Raw genomic sequence first — 17,495 nt, forward strand, 5'->3', positions numbered from 1 at the left:
GGTCCGGGGGCGGGGAGGGGGGGGGCGACGAGCGCAGCGGACTGGAAGTTGGGGCGAGCGAGCAGGGAGTGACGACGAGGCGACTGGACATGGAGCTCGGCGGGCTTCTCCTCGTCTGTCTCCTCCAGGCTCAGCTGGGGACCCTGTGGACTCATGAAGGTAAGCCCATCCACGCCCCCACCCCCATCCCCTCCGAAAACATCTCATTCTTGGAGAATGAGATGTTTTTGTCAAATCGGATTCAAGTGAGAAAGCTTTTTCTTTTTTTTTTTCCTCAGCTAAGTCGTCATAAGTTAAAGCTGTGGATTGTTTTTAAACCCTAATGCGATGTTTTGAGGTCTAGAAACAGGAATTTGGAATTCGGAGTCCTCAAGTTCATCCAGTGGATGATCCATTCAAGCATTAGTCATCTCATCACCTAAAATGTCACATTTTTTTGCATCTCCGATGGCGGGGCCGCCCTGTGTACTACTTACGTCCCTTCCCGTGTGCATGTACAGTATGTATTTCTGTTCTCCTTGGAGAGGCTGTATTTTTAGCCAGACCCCGTTTCTTCTTCTTCTGCTCCTCCTCCAACAAATCTGTGATGCTCCACTTTCTTCCTCCGGCCTACCCCGTGATGCCCCACCATCACTTTAACCAGCAGCACTCCATCAAAGCTCTTGTGTTCATCCATGGCAACAACGTAACTTGCATCCCGTTTCTAACAAATCGCTTTAAAAAAAAAAAAAAAAAAAAAAACGAATGATAGATCTATCAAAAGTAAGGTATTAGATCACCACTGTTTACTTTGCAGTGTCAAACATTGGACCGTTCCTGCAAAGACTGACTCATGTCTACTTCCAAGGGGACACAGATGACCTAAAAAGCCTGATTTCCAAATTTCACAGATCATTACCTCCATTATCGCCAAGTGCTCCAACCGAACTGAACCTGACAACATGACAAGCTGTCCACTGTGGTGAACGCTGGCCCTGAAAGGGTTAAAGCGATATTTTCAAAACTTTTCCACCTCTTCGATGTACACCATGAAAATGTTGAACATTGAATTTCTTGGACTCCCAACACACACACACACACAAAAAATGTAGGATTCAGAACGGTCAACATTTGAGTCTTCTTGAAAACGCAAGCTAGCAAGCTAGATTGTGAAAGCCTGGGTTAAAAGGAATAAAATGGGCTAATGCTAACTCAATATTGCGGCAATAACGGCAACAAAAGAAGTTTGACAACAATGGAGGACATCTTGTCGAGAGAAGCGTGACAACTTCTGACAATGGAAAAGCATTGGTGGGGTGGCTTTTTCAATCAATCGCCTAAACCCGAACACTAACCTTGCAACATTTCATTTCTCAAGATAATAAAAAAAAATTAACTGGTCTGGCAATTCTAGATTCCATTTATCATCAGTCTAGACCACTTGACATTTTTTTTCAAACCCAGTGAAATGATATCCTGTTGCGAAACGTGTAAAAGGGAACCGAAACAGCCATGCGGAACTCCCAGTTATTGCGAGTCAAAAACAGAAAAGCAAAGAAAACAGACAAAATCCATCACCCGAGTACAACAGACATTTCAAGCTCCTTTCCAAGTTACAGTTTGTCCTTGTTATGACTTGAGCTGCCAGTACTCTGGGTGTTTTTGTGGCTTCGGCCCACGCCAAGAGCACCTCTGGACATCTTGTAATACACATCACCCCCTCTTTTACGGCGCAAAATCACTTTGCACGTTACCGAGTGGACTACTTTTGCTCTGACCGCTTTCAAGCCTGATTACAATCTTATTTTTTTTCCATTCGGAAAAAAACCTTAAATGCTCTTCACACGTTCTTTCTTTGAGTGCTGTCAAAAGCCTTCACTTCACCTCTATTGAGCGCAAATGTATTTGTCATCCTCTGAGTTGCGCACTTCCAAACAGCCGGAAAGTACATCAGCTTTTGTTTCAGACCAGAAACTTGGCGCCGCTTTTCTTTCCGTGTTTTAAAAACGCATGCGCGGCCTTTTAAGAGAGACCTGAAAATGATACTTGTTTCAATGTCAATAGAACAAACTGATGAATGCTTTTACCACTCCAACACGCTTTCGACACATTTTATGAAACATAAACCGGAAAAGGGATTTGAACGCACTCCCAAAATTGCAATCGTGAAATGTAAAGATAACACTTTACATAGTATCGGTGTGTTAGATAGGGGCCTTTAAGAGGCGGGCCTGCGTGAGTGTCAGTGCGTGTGCTGTGACCAACAGCAGCAGCTCCTGCACGAGTAGAAAATCTTTAATTCTTGAACCATATTAAAAAAAATAATAATGCATCATCAGAAGTGCGGTAAATGTTTTCTTAACTGACCGGCGGCTAACTACTAGCTACCACCTGCAGCATCATGGTTTGATGTCATGTCATCAGGAATCAGATGAAAGGGAGCATTACCGCCATCAGGAACTTTTCTCGCTGTTTACTGTGATTACTGAATTTGTTGTGCACTGGCGAGCACATGTCGACCAGGCTCTTCCCATAAGCCCGACCGACCCACTCCTGAACTCCACTTCGCCCCTTTCTTCACCGGACTTTCACCCCCGGCGCGCATGCAGGAGGCCAGACGAGCCTCAGAGTCAACACGGAAAGTTTATTACGCTTGGACATGAAAATACAGTCATCGCCCACTATTTCCGGGGATCGGGACTGAGTCCTGCAACAATGACAGAGTAACCGAAACCACCCCGAATATGTTTACAATTGCGTAAACTGAAAATATGTTGGAAACTATGATCCACAAAACAGTTTAAAATAATTTCAGTCATCTCAATTACTTGGCCATTAAGCCTCCCTTAGAAAGAAGAAAACATTTTGCTATCTTGTAGGCTTAATTGTGCCCTCTTGTGGTAGGATTGAACACTGCAGCCAACTCAACAACAACACAAGCAAGTGTGAAAAAAGACCACCAGCGAGGTTCAGGATAAAGAACTTTTGCAGCAATAACAACTCTGGAAACAAATCGTTCCATGACGGCAAATTCTAATTAGGGAATTGTTTTTTACGGTCATCTCTTACTCGGCTGAGCGCAAAACACGCGCCCACGCATAAAGCAAACGAGGATCGCCAATAAAAAAAAAAACAGATGTAACCACAAGCAAGGGTGTCAGTCTTGCTGGAAAGCGCTTCTCACGCCTTTTTAAAGTCAACTTTCTCACAAGATGGAATTCATTTATCGAAGGGGATACTTTTGACATCCCGAGTGTTTACCGCTTATTGCAGACCCTGAGAGCGGGACGCCTCCAGAGAGGTCCGCCTACAGCCTCCAGCGGCCAAGAGGCGCCCGCAGTGCTCCTCCGCCGCAGGGAGGAAGACTGGACATCACCTTCCTGCCTGACAACATGAGCCACGTTGTGGTGAGGGGCCAACAAGATGCTTGTTTATTGTCTCACATCACCGCAAAATATCTCTCGATCCAGTTGGGTTAAGTAGCGTGCACGTACAGTTTCTTAGTTCCAACGGGGCTTTTCGGTTCAGTTGGGAGGGATAATGACACCTGCTGCTTTCGCATGAAATGAATTAGTCAGAGTCGTGGGTAAGTGATGACGTAGCCTATCGCCTTACGCAGCGTCAAGTGTGTTGCATTGTTCCTCCCTTTGCTCCAAATGGAAAAAGAGAGCAGAGGTCCTGCCAGCTGACATGTGAAGAACCATTCCCAATGACTCACTTGGACACCGATGACGGCTGTACGGCCAAGTGCCTGTTTAAGGGATGGGTTGGGATTTAACCATAATGCAGTTGCAATGCCAATGAATGCTTCCTCATCGAGGAAGACCCCCGGCCCCACCCGCCCCCACCAAAAAAAATCACCATCATCTGCTTGTAATGCGGAAATTTCACCCACAGGCGGCGCTGCTGAGCAGAGGTGACAAAAGTATGCACTCTGAACTGATTAGGAAGCACAGGTTTAAAATAAACAAGTACTTTTTTTTTTTTTTTTTTTTACTGTCAATTACGGTAACCATCCGTGAAAAATCTCCTTTCAAACAGTAAGAAAAAGATTTCCGGTCCCACCACTGCTGTTGAGCTGCGGTTTGTCGGCAGGAGGACTCGCAGCGCTACTACAGCTGGCAGAGTTTCGGCCCGGACGACGGGCGCACTCAAGATTTGTGGGTGGACCTGGACTCATTGCACAAGAGTCAAGTCCGAATCCATGGCATACTGTCCAACGCACACCGGCAGGCGGCGGTAAGGAGTCGCAACTACACGCAAAACCACACTTTGAAAGCATTACACTGACTATGTTTGGCTTTTTTTCAGAGGGTGGCACTTTCCTTTGATTTTCCGTTTTATGGGCATTACTTGAGACAAATTATCGTCGCGACTGGTGGTGAGTTTCGGATCTTAAAATATGTGCTTTGTCTCAGACAACCCTTTCAGGGACAGCGATCACGACAGTGGACAACTTGTGTTCTCAGGTTACAGGTTGCATGAACGGGTGAAGAGAAACTTGATGTAAGGTTACGCTTTAACTCCTTTCACACCACGTTTCTGACAAATCAGTGCTCTTGGAAGTTCCAATAGAATTCATCGAGGAGGGACGTTGCTGTGTCTGTGCGTTCCGTCACACAGTCAATACGGTCTACTGACATCAGATCATCAGACAAAGACAAGCGGATCATGTCTCAACATCATCTCAAAGGGACGCCAACGAGTTACTTGTACTTTGGTGCCATCTAGTGGAAGAGCATTTAATTGTTCTGACCGTCACGACACACCGCTAGCATGGATAGATGTGCTGTCCTTTCATTAGTGGCACTTTACCTCATTCAAGTTTTACCAATCCAATGCGTACGGGTGTAAACGCGGCTTCCAAATGAAAAAAAGCCTTCTTATCCCGCAAGGTTTCATATTCATGGGGGAGATTACTCACCGAATGCTGACCGCTACCCAGTACATTGCCCCCCTCATGGCCAACTTTGACCCCAGTTTCTCCATCAACTCCACCGTGAGGTATTCGGATAATGGTAAGCGCAGGAAGCGGAGCACCTCCGTAGAGTTTGGGAATCTCCAGAGAGGATGGGGAAAAAGGGTGACTTCTTCTTATCTCCAGGTCATCTGTTTGTGGTCGAGTGGGACAAAGTGCGATTAAAGGACCGAGAGGCCGAAGGAGCTTTCACGTTCCAGGCGGCGCTGTACAGAAACGGAACGGTGGTCTTTAACTACAGAGAGGTGAGTTTGTTGCCCATCCCCGTGCAGCCTCATTCATCTTAGATTCAGAACAAATGCTTCTGTTGTCGTCCAGATCCCGGTGCCGGTGGAGAGGATTAACTCCACAGAGCATCCGGTCAAAGTGGGAATGTCCGACGCGTTCATGGCGTACATCCCGACGGTCCAGACTGCAGGTCATTTTTCAACTTCCTGGAATATCCCTCGACTCAAAATGTCTGCGAGTCATCTTACAGAATGCCTTTACCTTTAAGATACAAAGCAGAGGACCATCTATGAGTATCATCGTGTTGAAATCAACACCACAACGATCGCCAGCGGATCGGCATTCGAGTTCACGCCGCTGCCCAGTAAGAGCTAAACATGACAGGGAAAAACGGTCGTCTGCTAACTCGTTTCACCTTTCAGCTTGTCTTCAACACACATCCTGTGATGTCTGCTTGGGCTCCAACCTGACGAGCGGATGCGGGTGGTGCAACACGCTCCAAAGGTACAACTGCAGAAGTCCCCAAAAGGGGGAAACCGCCCAGAATAATTCCCGCTTCCGTTTCAGATGCTCAGATGGGATCGACCGCCTTCGACAAGAGTGGCTGGATTACAACTGTCCTGAGGAGGTGAGAGATTTTTTTTTAAACCTCGCCCTGTCGATGTCTCAGCGAGGTCATGCTACATATGGCGCTCAGGCTAAAGGCACGTGTGAGGACTACTACTCCGCGTCGCCTGAAGACTGGACACTCTCATCCTCCTACTCGTCAGCTGCTCCTACGTCATCTTCAGCCAAATTCCACAATGATGTGGTCACCGGGGGTGAGTTGATAAGGAATGGCTGCTAATCCATGCCTACATTTTAGATGAGATTCTATTGAAAACATGGCCAACACTCCCCAAAACAGAGCCTCCAGAGCACACAAGGATGACTGAGAATGCGGCCATCATCGCCGGCGTGGTGGGGGCTCTCGTGCTGGTGGTGGCATTGACCCTGCTGGCCGTTTACTACATCAACACTCACCCCACATTGGCACCGCCTTTCTACCTCATGCAGGTAAGAACGTAAATCACAGGTATTTTCTTTTTTTTTTTTTTTTTTTAATATTTGGCTGTAATGACTTTACTGTTGGCGTCTACCGCAGCGACGGAGCAACAACTACTGGCCCGCCATGAAGTTCCGCAACCAGGACTGCCCGTCGGGCTACGGCGAGGTGGAGCTCACGAGTCACGAGAAGGAAGGTTTTATCGAGGCCGAACAGTGTTGCTGAAGGCAACCATCTTGAGGAGAGTAACAGATGAACAGAAAATCCACTCACCAACCATCGGCGGCTGTTCCCGGCCTTCTCAGCGTCTGCTTGACATTGCGCACATGCACCATATGTCGCAAGGACTGAAGTGAAAAGAAGAAATACCCATTTAAAAAAAAATGTCAATGGACAGGTCCTTCATAATGTGTGATACAATTCCCATCTGTGTTTTTAAATCAGTCTTTGTCTGGAAACAGAGAGAAATGTGTTGTTGCATTATATTACTCTGGTGATAATAACTAGTGATTGTTAAGAAACTAACATCCTTTCTGTGGTTATATTTTTCATGTTTAAATGTCTTTTATTAAAAATTTATTTCAGAGAGTTAACTTACTGCTGCCTCTCCCTCCCCTAGTAGTATGTGTTTCACAATTAACACGCATGTATAAAAATATGAATTCTGTTTGATTGTGAATTTATGGACGAGTTTTGTCTACTTCCCCTCTCTGCAAACGTCGCTTTCGTCCTTGATGTTGGAAAAAGGTTTGAGCAAACGCTTGTACAGTCATCGGGACAAAGTTCCTGCATTATCGTGGAGCAAACTTGAAATTAACCATGAGTGCATACATAAATTATTGCGTTCGTCCATATTTATCAGCGTGTACGGCCAAAAAATGCGTTTCGGTGCAAGTCGTCGTCGGAGACGTTAATTGTTCATGCTCGAGCAAAGGTTTTTGCTTACCATGTTAGCCAGCTTTGATCACGTCGACAGTCCTGCTTTCTATTCAAAGTGAGCAAAAGCGGTGTGTCTTAAGAGGCTATTGAAGAGTAAAAAGTCACCTCAGAGTTTTCGATGATCTTGAGGACAGGAGCACACGGTGCAGCGGGTGGACAATCCGAGGCTGTCAAAGGTGAGAGAGATTGATTGTCTCATTTCAATAGGTTTCCGGTAATGTTGGCACTTCCAAAAAAAAAAATAAAACTTACAAATTGTTTTGAAAGAAACATTAACATAATATACTCTTAAGAACTTCATAGGACAGAATTTAATGTAATCTCAATAAATATTTAAAAAGGTCGAGAAAAGGAGAGGAAAAAAAAGAGGGGGCACCCGGATTTGAACCGGGGACCTCTTGATCTGCAGTCAAATGCTCTACCACTGAGCTATACCCCCGTATAGAAAAGCAGAGTAAAAAGTAGTACTTGTCCTATAGCCCATGACAGTATCGAAGTATATTGAGAAGATTATGTAAAGGTATCTACAAGTACATTTAAGAGTACTCTGTAAAGGTATGCACAGAGGGCACCTTGGTATCTTTTGAATCTACCTTGTCTGGTTTGCAGTTCGACAAGAGTCCAGCAGACGGCGCCAAATCATTGAGACTGGAAACGCATTAACCAACGTTTGCAATAAATATACAGTAATAATAATACATTTTATTTATAAGCGCCTTTCAAAACACCCAAGGACACTTTACAATCAGGAACAAGAAAAATAAAACACTGGACATCCATTTTAAGCAGTTGGGCAAGGAGTCGTCTCTAGTGTGTTTACTTGAACCTGTGAACGCCTCTGCTGCAGTAAAATGCTTTATCAGACCGTCATTTGCGCAAAATAACGTCCGGTAGCAAACGGGATCTCTCATTTTCCTGCACCTAGCTCAACGCAGTGTCATCGCTTAAAAAAATGACCGCTACGAACGTAGACACCCCCTACTTGTGACGTCACGTGGGTGTATTAAACACGTGTGACCAACTCGGTCCATTCATCTCCCACACCTCTTGCGACTGCTTCGCCTTTATCTGTGGAGGGGGAGAATGAATCCGCCATGTGGGAGATGCACAAAACCAGTTTACCCCACGGAGAAAATCAACTGCCTCGATAAGGTACAGTGCATTTTTTTTCCTATCAAAATTGCAATTAAAAAAAAAAACGAGGTCCTTAAAAAAGGGGGTTGTGTTTAGAGAAGAAAAAACAGATGCAAGTATTTGTATTTCTTCCTTTATTTTGGGGCCAGGGAAAAAACTTTTGCATCACAAAAAGCAAAACTTGTTTTTGGACCCCCAAATAGAAAAGAAAAAAATCTGTGTTATATCACACTGCCTCATTGCAAATACTGCGTTGCTTCCATTGTTGGGTAGAAAGAGACCAAATGTGGCAAGTGATTTGAGGAATGTGAATTGATGGGAGAAAAGTTTATGTTGCACACTAAAAAGTCAAACAAAAAGGACCGTGTTTAGACGATGTGCAGACTACCGGTGGAGTTTGAACAATTCATCTCATCGTGTTATTTGAATTGACCTTCACAGGCCACTTCATTGGGTACACCTCCTCATACTTAGAAACCAAGAAGAGGTCCCCTCTGGAGGCCATACTCCTTAGATTAAAACATGTACAGTTGATTGCTATTCAATGAGTACTTTGTCGTTTGTGATTGATTTTATAACAGTTCCTTATGTTTTACTTGCCTTGAGAACGGCAGCGAGCAGCATGGAGCAACAGGGTGCAGGTTGCCCACCCTCTGTAAAGAAATACCTGTTGAACCACACGACAAAATTAGACAAAAAAAATCCTCATCCTAAAATTATTATGCATTGAGGGTGAAAATAATTTGATATATGTCAAATTATCATGAGAATCAGCTTTAATGTATGTGTGTGTGTGTGTGTGTGTGTGTGTAGTACTGGCACAAAGGCTGTTTCAGCTGCGAGGTGTGCAAGATGGCGCTGAGCATGAACAATTACAAAGGCTTCGACAAGCGGCCTTACTGCAGCATGTAAGTTAACTGAGAAACTCCAGAAACATGTGACACAATCTCATAAGATGTGTGTGACGCTTACCTCTTTAAAAAAAAAAAAAAAAGGCACTATCCCAAAACCTCCTTCACCATTGTGGCCGACACTCCCGAGAACCTGCGTCTCAAGCAGCAGAGCATGCTCAACAGCCAGGTAAGGCTAAAAGGGGGAGGAAAAAAAAAACACAAATATACATGCAATACAGTTTGCAGCGATAACGGGCATGGTTCAGGTTGAGGGGAAATGCAAAATAAGCATCATAATCAGTGTTTTTTTTTTTTTTTAATCCATTCCTGGTATGAACTAAGAAGCCGCAGCAAGTGCAGCTTGCGTTTATAACCTTAAAAGTCCCTGCAGCGCAGCTCTCACAGCCTGCAAATATTCCTCATAGCCACAACATGACTCACGCCTACAGCCCAGCGTGTGCGACTGTCACATAAGTCTCTTGGCTTTGGTTAATTTTGTAATATTTGTGCAGGCACACGCACCGCTTGTTTTATTTGAAGTCATTTTATTTGTCCGATTGGAGCTCTGTTCCCCTCAAATGTGAATTTTTAAACACCATTAATGAGCTGCAGTAGGTGACTTTACGCAGCAATCTTCATTTTAATGCTAGGGTACGCTAATTGGCTGTAATTGAAAGGATGTGTTAAAAAGTATCTCTAAAGGCTGCACATTTGACTATTTAGGCCCTCTACAAGGAGGAGTTTGAGAAGAACAAGGGCAAAGGTTTCAGCGTGGTGGTAGACACGCCGGAGATGCAGAGGCTGAAGAAGACGCAAGAGCAAATCAGCGACGTAAGAAACACAACACAACTGGGGCAATCTAGATAGAAGCGCAGATCTAAATGAACTAGCTCAGGATGATTTTTTTAAATTTCACAGCTTCCATAGTTAAAAACCTTCCCTATGTTCACTGCTTCCACTAACAACATGACTGAAAACAGAGAGGATGTAGTTCAGTAAAGCACAGTCAGGAGGAGGAGGAGGATTTTCTCAACTCTCTAAACAAACTCAAATGAGTCAAAAATGGATTCTGAGAGGCTAATGGGGGGCGGGGGTAGCGGAGGCTGACAAATACTTTTATTTCAATTAACGCAACAAGTCCAATTAAATCTCCTTGTATAGTGTGACTGTGTGCTTTGATTCAATATTTACACAACTGCATAGCGCAGTGAGGACTAAGGAGTATGCGGAGTTCAAGTGGAGAAGGCACTTAACACAAGCAACACCAGTCCTCTGAAGCAAGTCCAAGCGAGGAACGTTTCAGTCATTTTGCTGTGCACAAAGAGGCGGCCCTATATGGTCAAAACATCTCAGCTGTGGACACCCAGTGAACATCCGCTCGCTGTCTCTCACACACACATACACGCACACACATTCCACACAAAAAAAAAACAAGCGCACACACAGGAAGAGACTATAAACTGCACAAATCAAGATTATTCCACCGAAGCTTCACTTGTATTCGTTGGCATGACTAAAGTAGGGCACAGGGTGTTTTTTTTCTTAACATCTGATCAATGTTTTAAAATGTCAGTGTTTACCTCACCTCTCGCCCAAGGTCACCTGGCGTCGGTTCTCACGCTGCATATTGTGAAAAATACAAATGTATGTCACAATTAATAAACAAAAAAAAGTACGTTTTGGAGGAGATTCTGTGGGAAATATGCAGCTCTTGTTAGCATTTGACTCAAATCATCTCAAGAATGTTAACGAATGATTTACTTCCCCGGGGAGGGGAGGACAAACAAAACAGGAGTTGTCCATTTAAGTCTCTTGAAAATTACACTCAATAGCGCTCAATTCGTGGACTCGATATTTGTCGCCATCTTGCGTGCAGATCAAGTACCACGAAGACTTCGAGCGGAGCAAAGTAAGAAGTGACGCACCACCCCCGGAAAACAGGCAAGGTGACACGACATCTTATTTTAAAATTCATTCGCGTATCCGAAAAAGAAAACGTGGACATTCATGTCTCTGGTGTCTTTTTTTTTTCTTATCTGTGAAGAAGAGTCGACTAGTCAGGGGAGAAACAACCAAGCAGATGCACAGGTGTGCGCTATGCCTGTAGCGCCATCTGGTGCAAGGGTGAGGACATTACACCTTTTTCATTTTCACCCAAATAAAAATAGAATTTACATTTTTTAATTCTTTTGAAGTTGATTAATTGCAGTTTAAGCTCCATTTAAAAATGAGCGCTGCTGTTAAAATAAACGACTTATTTTTTTCTAGAAATCGGTTAATTTTTACATTTCCTGTAATTGAAAAATCAGCACGAGTTATTGAATTTTAACCTCATCTACAATGACCTGGCCCATATGTACTTTTCAAGAATAAAACTTTCACTCAAACGCATGCCCACCCATGCAAAAAAGACAGAAAAATTCTTACTTGAGTCTCTGTTCCAACACAGAAGCGCTACCAGGCCTTGTACAGCTACACGGCAGCGGAGCCAGATGAGGTCTCCCTGCAAGAGGGCGACCTCATCGGCGACGTGGAGTTCATCGATGAGGGCTGGCTATTTGGCAGCAACCAGCGCACGGGCCAGCGGGGAATGCTGCCCGCCAACTACGTGAGGCCTGTGTGAAAAAGATTTTACTCACTTATGTTTACTTGGAACGAGACATTTTCAATACTCGCCGTCACGTTCAGCGGCACGTGTCACAAAGGGCATCCTCCAAATTTGTGTACCTTGGTTCTATGATGAGGGGGCAAAAAAAAATACTTGTCAAAGACTGATCTGTTTTGACATTAAAAATTTACACAGTGATCATAAAATTCCAAGAAAAATGGAGACTTAACAAAATCAATAACTTTATTCAAAACATTTCAAAAACACTCCATGTATGTAGATAAAAATTCTCTCAATATGACTTTTACATTAAAACAAGACCTTTACTTACAAAGTGATGTTTTTTGTTGTGTGCGTTAAAAAGCATAAAGCAGCATGATTTTTGAACCCTTGCAAACAAACTAACGTTAGCAACTGGCTCATATCACCGGAGGGGGGTGCACAGGGTCAATGCGCACAGGGTCGATGCTCTTCAAGTGGGTGCAAGCGACTTGGAGAAGAAGGAGATCCTCTTGTCGATTTTGGCACGCAGCTTGGCCGGCAGCCTGTGGAGGTGTTGTGAGAAGACCTCAGAGTTGCTACCCAGGAAGTCCTCGCACAACCTGGAGGACAGAAGAAACTTTTACCCTGTACATATCACGTTATCAGGTTACAGGACATTGACATTAAAAAAAAAATCTTGTGATGGTATTAAAGCCGACATCAGCTACAAGAAAAGTTCCTCATCACAACAGGCACCCAGCATGTTCAAGAAAAGCTCATTACGGCTAGAGCACGTGTGTTGGGTTGTATAAATAGCTAGCAACATAACCTTCTTAACATGTGTGACGGCCCCGCACACACGTGAATAAATAAAAACACAAGCCGTGCCCACACGGCGCCGGTACCTGAAGAGTGGGTACGGCTGTGTCTGGATGATCAACACGTCACCGCTGTGAGTCTGCGATGGACACGTCAGCATGGTGATCTGGACAATGAGATGATGATGATGTCACGGATACACATAAGTCGAGGAAACACATTGCTTGGACAAAAGTATTGGGACACATGAAGAGTGGGCAGCGTGGCTGGTGTAGTTTATTTTGCGTATATGCCCTGATGCCAATAAGTGAGCTTTTTAATTTTATGCCGTGTGTGCTGGGCTATCTGTCATCCTCCCCTAAATGGGAGTTCACTGTACTTTCTAGGTACAGGAAATTCAGGGCGGGCCATCTGCTTGTACCACAGGAAACATTGTCTAAATTCAGCTCCAGGCTAATTTATGTGGGCCAAAAGAAGACCCTGCAAAGTACAAGGGAGCCATTGGGAGGACCACAGTATTTGGACTGGCGGGAATAATCTAAATTTAGTTCCAGGGCCTAAAGAAGACCCTGCAGGAGGCTTTGAGGTGAAGTCTGCAGCTCTGAGCATATCCGATTGGAACTTTTCTGGGGAGTACCAAGCCCAAAGTCCTAAATGCTCAAAAATGAGTTGAAAAAGCGGCTTTTGTGAGCTCATTTGACCTTTGAGTTCTTCAGCCACTTAGTGACATATTAAAGCTGTGCAACATTCCTGTATCTTCAAGAAAAACATTGTTGTCACCCCTCCCCTCCTCCCGAAAAAAAGTCCCATACCGAATCCATTGCGATGGACAAGTTGCTGCTCCCCCCGAATATGATTACATCATTGTCGCTCCCCAGGCAGGCAGTGTGACACACCCTGCATGGGGGAGAATGTTAGAAAGATCAGATTTGGAGTTAGACAACCCAGTCGATCATATTTCGCAGATGGATTGGCACTTGTCAAACAGGAAGTGCAGCATTGAGCTCACAATGTAAACACAGGAGACAAGAACAGCACTTGCAAACATCTGAATATTGGTTAAAAAAAATTGTCATGTGTGGCTCAGCACATCATGGCGGACATTGTTGGCCAGGACCGCTCACATTTTAAACGTATTTGGCCGACAATTGGGGCATGGGGGGGATCTTGCAGGTGTTACAGAGGGTTCATGTCCTTGGAAATATGATGACGACGACAACAACAACTACTCAAGGCAACAGGTTTTGGCTCCGCCCACTTCTCCAATTGCGTGCGCACTGCAGAATGTACATGAGGTGGATCACGAGGTCATGTCGTTACAGGCACTGCTCTATTTAAACATTATGCAACATCTTGGCCTTAGGGCAGCCTTTGAGAAAAACCAAAAAAACACCTTTACAAATTAACTACAATTTGTTTTATGACGTGGCTACCTGGGCTTGTCGCTGTGCGCGTGAGTCATCTCGCGCCACTCTCTCGCCAGCGTATCGAACTGCCAGGCGTCATCTGGAATGACAAAATAAGAGATTAAAAGACAAGCGGTTCTGGAATGTGACATTCAACCTTGCGTTCAGCTGTAAGATGCATAACAAGATTGCGTTTGAGTGCTGGCGCACGTGGACGCATGCAGAAGAGCACTCAACACAACATATGGGATTCTGCGCCTAAATTCTTTAGGAGGTATTATTTCACCAACTTTTTTTACTTACACATTGCTCAACCCATCAAGACTACTTCAGCTAATTTAGGGAATCGTGGGAAACAATTGTCACATTCCTGCAATTCCCACAAAAACATTTAAATTTCGATTTATTTATTTTTCATCCTCAATCAATTCAAATCATTCCAACTTAAAAACTTCAACCACCCAACTTTTGGAAACATTTCTAAATTCAGGAATGTATTGATACCTTTGACAAATTTACCATTTCTCATATGATTCAACTATGCTGTCAAGATGGTTTAAAAAAATCTTTATACTACAATTCATTTTCCCCCCCCAAAGTCTCTCATTTTACACTTCTGACATTTTAATACATTTAAAAGCATTTCAGTTCAGCTATTTTTCTGTGCGGGTGTGCCCAACCGAGCAGCCACACTGCTTGTAAACGTTGAACACCTACTGAGTGTTTTCCCATCTAAGCCCAGACCGCCAAATACGAAGAGGCTGTGATCTGCGTTGAGTGTCAAGGTGTGCATGGAACGGCCCGGCGGCACTCGGCATGACAAGGCCGCACTGGAGCGCAAGGAGACAAGCGGAGGATGTTAATCCACGACATTTTACACACAATAGGCAAGTGGGCGTTACATTTGAGTCCAGTGCCACACATCCAGGTCCAAGCAGTACATGTCCAACTCAGCACTTTCCTGCAGCATATTGAAGGGGGGCGGGGGGCCGAGATAAGACAGGAAGATGTTAAAAGAGGAAGCGGAGCATCTAAAAATGATCACTTACCACGCCTCCACAGACGTAACCTCTGTTGCCCACCACGGCGCTGGCGTGGCAGCCTCGGGGAAGCGGGGGCTGACCCTGAACAGGAAAGAAGAGAATTTGATTAGTTGTTGTTGTTGAGTTGGCCCACCATCTCTCTGCATTTTTTTTTTTTTTTTGAAAGGACCAGCCTAGTTGCTAAAAGCAAAAGTGGAGGCAAACCTTCGTCTCAGGCACACTCCAGGTAGCGGTGAACGTGTCAAAGACGTCGACTTCGTTGTGCCAGCCCCAGCAGCGAAACAAGACATCACCGATAGTGAGCTAAACGGACAGATGAGGAGAAACATTTTAACACACCTAATGTTGTGGCCGCCGAGTACATACAGAAGGCGAGCTGCTGAAATTGATAACATGAGGAAAAATTGTTACAAGACTTTACCCAGTTCATCTCTTCGATGATGAAGTTTGTCGACTCCAAGTTTCTCGCCTCCCGGAGGGTTTTGCAAACGTAGCCTCCAAAGTAGATCAACCTGCACCCAAGGACAACACAAAAACAATTTCTTTTAAAACAAACAAACAAACAAAAAACACTTGCCATTTTGTCTTCACGCCAACCGCTGTGCCTGCATAAGTCACTTAGCTGTCATTTCGCACCTGTCTCCATGCACCCAGCAGCTGTGTTTATTCCTCGGGGAAGGCGTTGTTCCTTTGGTGGTCAGCACCTTCTTCCACAAGTAGCAATGTTGCGTGAGGTCTACACTGAACATCTACACAAATGGCACCAAAAAAAAAAAAAGAAAAAAAATCTATTATTTCGGTAGGAGGTTAATGCTCAGAAAAAGAAATTGCTGGAGAGCTTTGTTGGTATCAGGAGAAATAAAGGCAAAGCCCCACTCACTTGGTTGCTGTAAGTTTGGCCGTCGTATCCTGCAAAGACGTAGAGCGAGCCGTTGACGTAGGAGCCACAGAAGCCCACCAGGAGAGGGGGCGTTTCTCCGCCCATCTCCCGGCGCTGCCTGGTGCAATGAAGAGTTGGGGGCTAACATTTACTAAACTTCTTTAAAAATTTGGGAAACTGCTTCAATTATGGGGACCGGCAGCATATTGAATTGGCTTTAGCATTTTTCATAAGTAACTCGACTATTTATATAGAACTTTCACAACAACAGGCCTCTCTCCCTTCCATTTTTCCGGATGGGGTCCTCGGTGAAAAAGTTTAACATCCTTGTTCAAGTGTTTAATCATCCAAGGAGTAAGGAGGTCACAGTGTCCTTGTTTATGATTTTTTTTACCATTTGCCACTGTCCAAGTCACACAGCCAAATCTCATCGCTGGGGAGTGTGACTTCCTCACTGGCGCGGACCTTTAATGAAAACACGCAAACACATTTTGAATGCGAAACCGCACTCTGATGTCCAGCATAGAAATACAAGTTATCATCATGCATAGCCTTCCAGACCCGAAGTCATGAGCATTTTCAAACACTATATTGCTATCAATTAAAAACTGTAATAATCTGCTAAAATGCTATCACTCCTACTTTTGGTGAAATCATATTGTAGTGTTAATTAGATGCCTGACGTGAATGCAATCATGTGAATGCATGAAGATGAGCATTTGCTCATTCCAGTTGGATTACCAATTAACAATTCGCCCTTCACCACCTCTGAAAAGAGGCCTACGCCCCTGCCTGTTAAACGGTAAAGTCAGTACTGTGATTGACAAGCTTTTTTTTTTCCATGTGCTTCAACACTTGTAACTCCCGTCAGACAAAATATTGATGTGTTGCTAGGTTATGCAGTAACAATCGTAATGTGAGACTAACACACTGTCAACCAAAAGTCAATGAACTAACAAAGGAGGAGACTCAATTTTAATTAATAATTTGTTTCTGGGTTAATTTGTGCGTCGAAACGACTTTTTCGTAGAGTTTTGTCCTACCTGGAAGCCCCCCCACACGTACAGCGTGTTGTCGCCGTGAACGAACGCGGTGTGGGTGCTCCTCTCCAGCTGCTTCGTCGACGCCGGCACGCTCGCCATCCCGCTTCCCGTTAGCCTAAAAGTCGATAAAAGTGTAAAAATAAAATACTAAACAAAAAGGGGAAAAGGGCGGAGAGGAGAGTCTAGAGGAGGTCTTGTAAATGTTTTTCTTGCGGCTTACACTCTTCCTTCCCGGTTCCACTTCTCGTTAGTGCAGCTTTTCACCTGCGCGAGCGTCCTGCCTCTCTGCGCATGCGCAACTCCCCGGGCTGTTGCCAGCCAATTTGAAGACTTTTTTTTTTTTAATTGGTAGTTTGGAACTCACACAGGTGACCCTGATCACGTGATTGAGACGCTGGCTTCTCGCGAGCAAACAGGGGAAGATGCTTCATTACAAAATAAGTTAAAAAAAAATACGTTTTTTATTCTTCAACAAGGCATGATTATCTACACTATCTGCCAACTGAGGTGTAAAATTA

The 17,495-nt window shown here is 44.4% G+C and overlaps 3 protein-coding genes, 1 long non-coding RNA gene and 1 other non-coding gene across 7 annotated transcripts; 2 read left to right on the forward strand and 3 right to left on the reverse strand.

The window, feature by feature from the left end:
- The first annotated feature begins 17 nt into the window (after window positions 1-17).
- Window positions 18-6,827, forward strand: plxdc1 (plexin domain containing 1). 2 transcript variants are annotated; one of them, XM_019865588.1, is made up of 13 exons: window positions 18-159; window positions 3,253-3,386; window positions 4,075-4,218; window positions 4,291-4,360; window positions 4,875-4,997; window positions 5,084-5,202; window positions 5,276-5,375; window positions 5,454-5,549; window positions 5,608-5,689; window positions 5,753-5,813; window positions 5,883-6,006; window positions 6,093-6,241; window positions 6,330-6,827. In XM_019865588.1, exons 1-13 carry the CDS (start codon window positions 90-92, stop codon window positions 6,453-6,455), a joined length of 1,398 nt encoding a protein of 465 aa, XP_019721147.1. In that variant the 5' UTR covers window positions 18-89; the 3' UTR covers window positions 6,456-6,827. The 2 variants fall into 2 exon arrangements, with proteins under 2 accessions (XP_019721147.1, XP_019721156.1); XM_019865597.1 differs by having other exon boundaries at window positions 4,078-4,218.
- A 709-nt stretch (window positions 6,828-7,536) lies between these two features.
- trnac-gca (transfer RNA cysteine (anticodon GCA)) lies at window positions 7,537-7,608 on the reverse strand. The gene has a single exon. It is a non-coding gene; the product is annotated as a tRNA-Cys (tRNA).
- A 574-nt stretch (window positions 7,609-8,182) lies between these two features.
- On the forward strand, window positions 8,183-12,130 carry LOC109513212 (LIM and SH3 domain protein 1-like). Of its 2 annotated transcripts, none has more exons than XM_019865508.1 (7): window positions 8,183-8,321; window positions 9,117-9,211; window positions 9,299-9,383; window positions 9,920-10,027; window positions 11,073-11,142; window positions 11,244-11,320; window positions 11,646-12,130. In XM_019865508.1, exons 1-7 carry the CDS (start codon window positions 8,253-8,255, stop codon window positions 11,817-11,819), a joined length of 678 nt encoding a protein of 225 aa, XP_019721067.1. In that variant the 5' UTR covers window positions 8,183-8,252; the 3' UTR covers window positions 11,820-12,130. The 2 variants fall into 2 exon arrangements, with proteins under 2 accessions (XP_019721067.1, XP_019721059.1); XM_019865500.1 differs by having other exon boundaries at window positions 8,184-8,321; window positions 11,241-11,320.
- Window positions 10,155-10,957, reverse strand: LOC109513224 (uncharacterized). Its single transcript, XR_002167685.1, has 2 exons — window positions 10,782-10,957; window positions 10,155-10,577 (listed from the first exon to the last, which is right to left on the reverse strand). It is a non-coding gene; the product is annotated as an uncharacterized LOC109513224 (long non-coding RNA).
- Window positions 12,033-17,277, reverse strand: LOC109513205 (kelch domain-containing protein 1-like). Its single transcript, XM_019865488.1, has 14 exons — window positions 17,198-17,277; window positions 16,978-17,092; window positions 16,329-16,399; window positions 15,935-16,052; window positions 15,691-15,803; window positions 15,476-15,566; window positions 15,259-15,357; window positions 15,061-15,135; window positions 14,914-14,972; window positions 14,729-14,841; window positions 14,039-14,111; window positions 13,418-13,502; window positions 12,692-12,771; window positions 12,033-12,406 (listed from the first exon to the last, which is right to left on the reverse strand). The coding sequence occupies exons 2-14, from the start codon at window positions 17,074-17,076 to the stop codon at window positions 12,277-12,279; spliced, it is 1,206 nt and encodes a 401-aa protein (XP_019721047.1). The 5' UTR covers window positions 17,077-17,092; window positions 17,198-17,277; the 3' UTR covers window positions 12,033-12,276.
- Between the last annotated feature and the right edge of the window lie 218 nt (window positions 17,278-17,495).

Source organism: Hippocampus comes, unplaced genomic scaffold (genome assembly GCF_001891065.2).
Source record: "Hippocampus comes isolate QL1 unplaced genomic scaffold, H_comes_QL1_v1.1 scaffold74, whole genome shotgun sequence".
In the NCBI taxonomy this organism is placed as follows: Eukaryota; Metazoa; Chordata; class Actinopteri; order Syngnathiformes; family Syngnathidae; genus Hippocampus; species Hippocampus comes.

Excerpts from the sequence above, each read along its gene's own strand:
- plxdc1 (XM_019865588.1), top strand. The coding sequence starts at position 90 with ATGGAGCTCGGCGGGCTTCTCCTCGTCTGTCTCCTCCAGGCTCAGCTG. Across the intron at positions 4,219-4,290 it reads ACGCACACCGGCAGGCGGCG|AGGGTGGCACTTTCCTTTGA; the intron begins GTAAGGAGTCGC and ends GCTTTTTTTCAG. Across the intron at positions 6,007-6,092 it reads CAATGATGTGGTCACCGGGG|AGCCTCCAGAGCACACAAGG; the intron begins GTGAGTTGATAA and ends TCCCCAAAACAG.
- LOC109513212 (XM_019865500.1), top strand. The coding sequence starts at position 8,253 with ATGAATCCGCCATGTGGGAGATGCACAAAACCAGTTTACCCCACGGAG. Across the intron at positions 9,384-9,919 it reads AGAGCATGCTCAACAGCCAG|GCCCTCTACAAGGAGGAGTT; the intron begins GTAAGGCTAAAA and ends TTGACTATTTAG. Across the intron at positions 11,321-11,645 it reads TAGCGCCATCTGGTGCAAGG|AAGCGCTACCAGGCCTTGTA; the intron begins GTGAGGACATTA and ends GTTCCAACACAG.
- LOC109513205 (XM_019865488.1), bottom strand. The coding sequence starts at position 17,076 with ATGGCGAGCGTGCCGGCGTCGACGAAGCAGCTGGAGAGGAGCACCCAC. Across the intron at positions 16,400-16,977 it reads ACGTGTGGGGGGGCTTCCAG|GTCCGCGCCAGTGAGGAAGT; the intron begins GTAGGACAAAAC and ends TTTTCATTAAAG. Across the intron at positions 15,567-15,690 it reads TGCTGGGTGCATGGAGACAG|GTTGATCTACTTTGGAGGCT; the intron begins GTGCGAAATGAC and ends CCTTGGGTGCAG.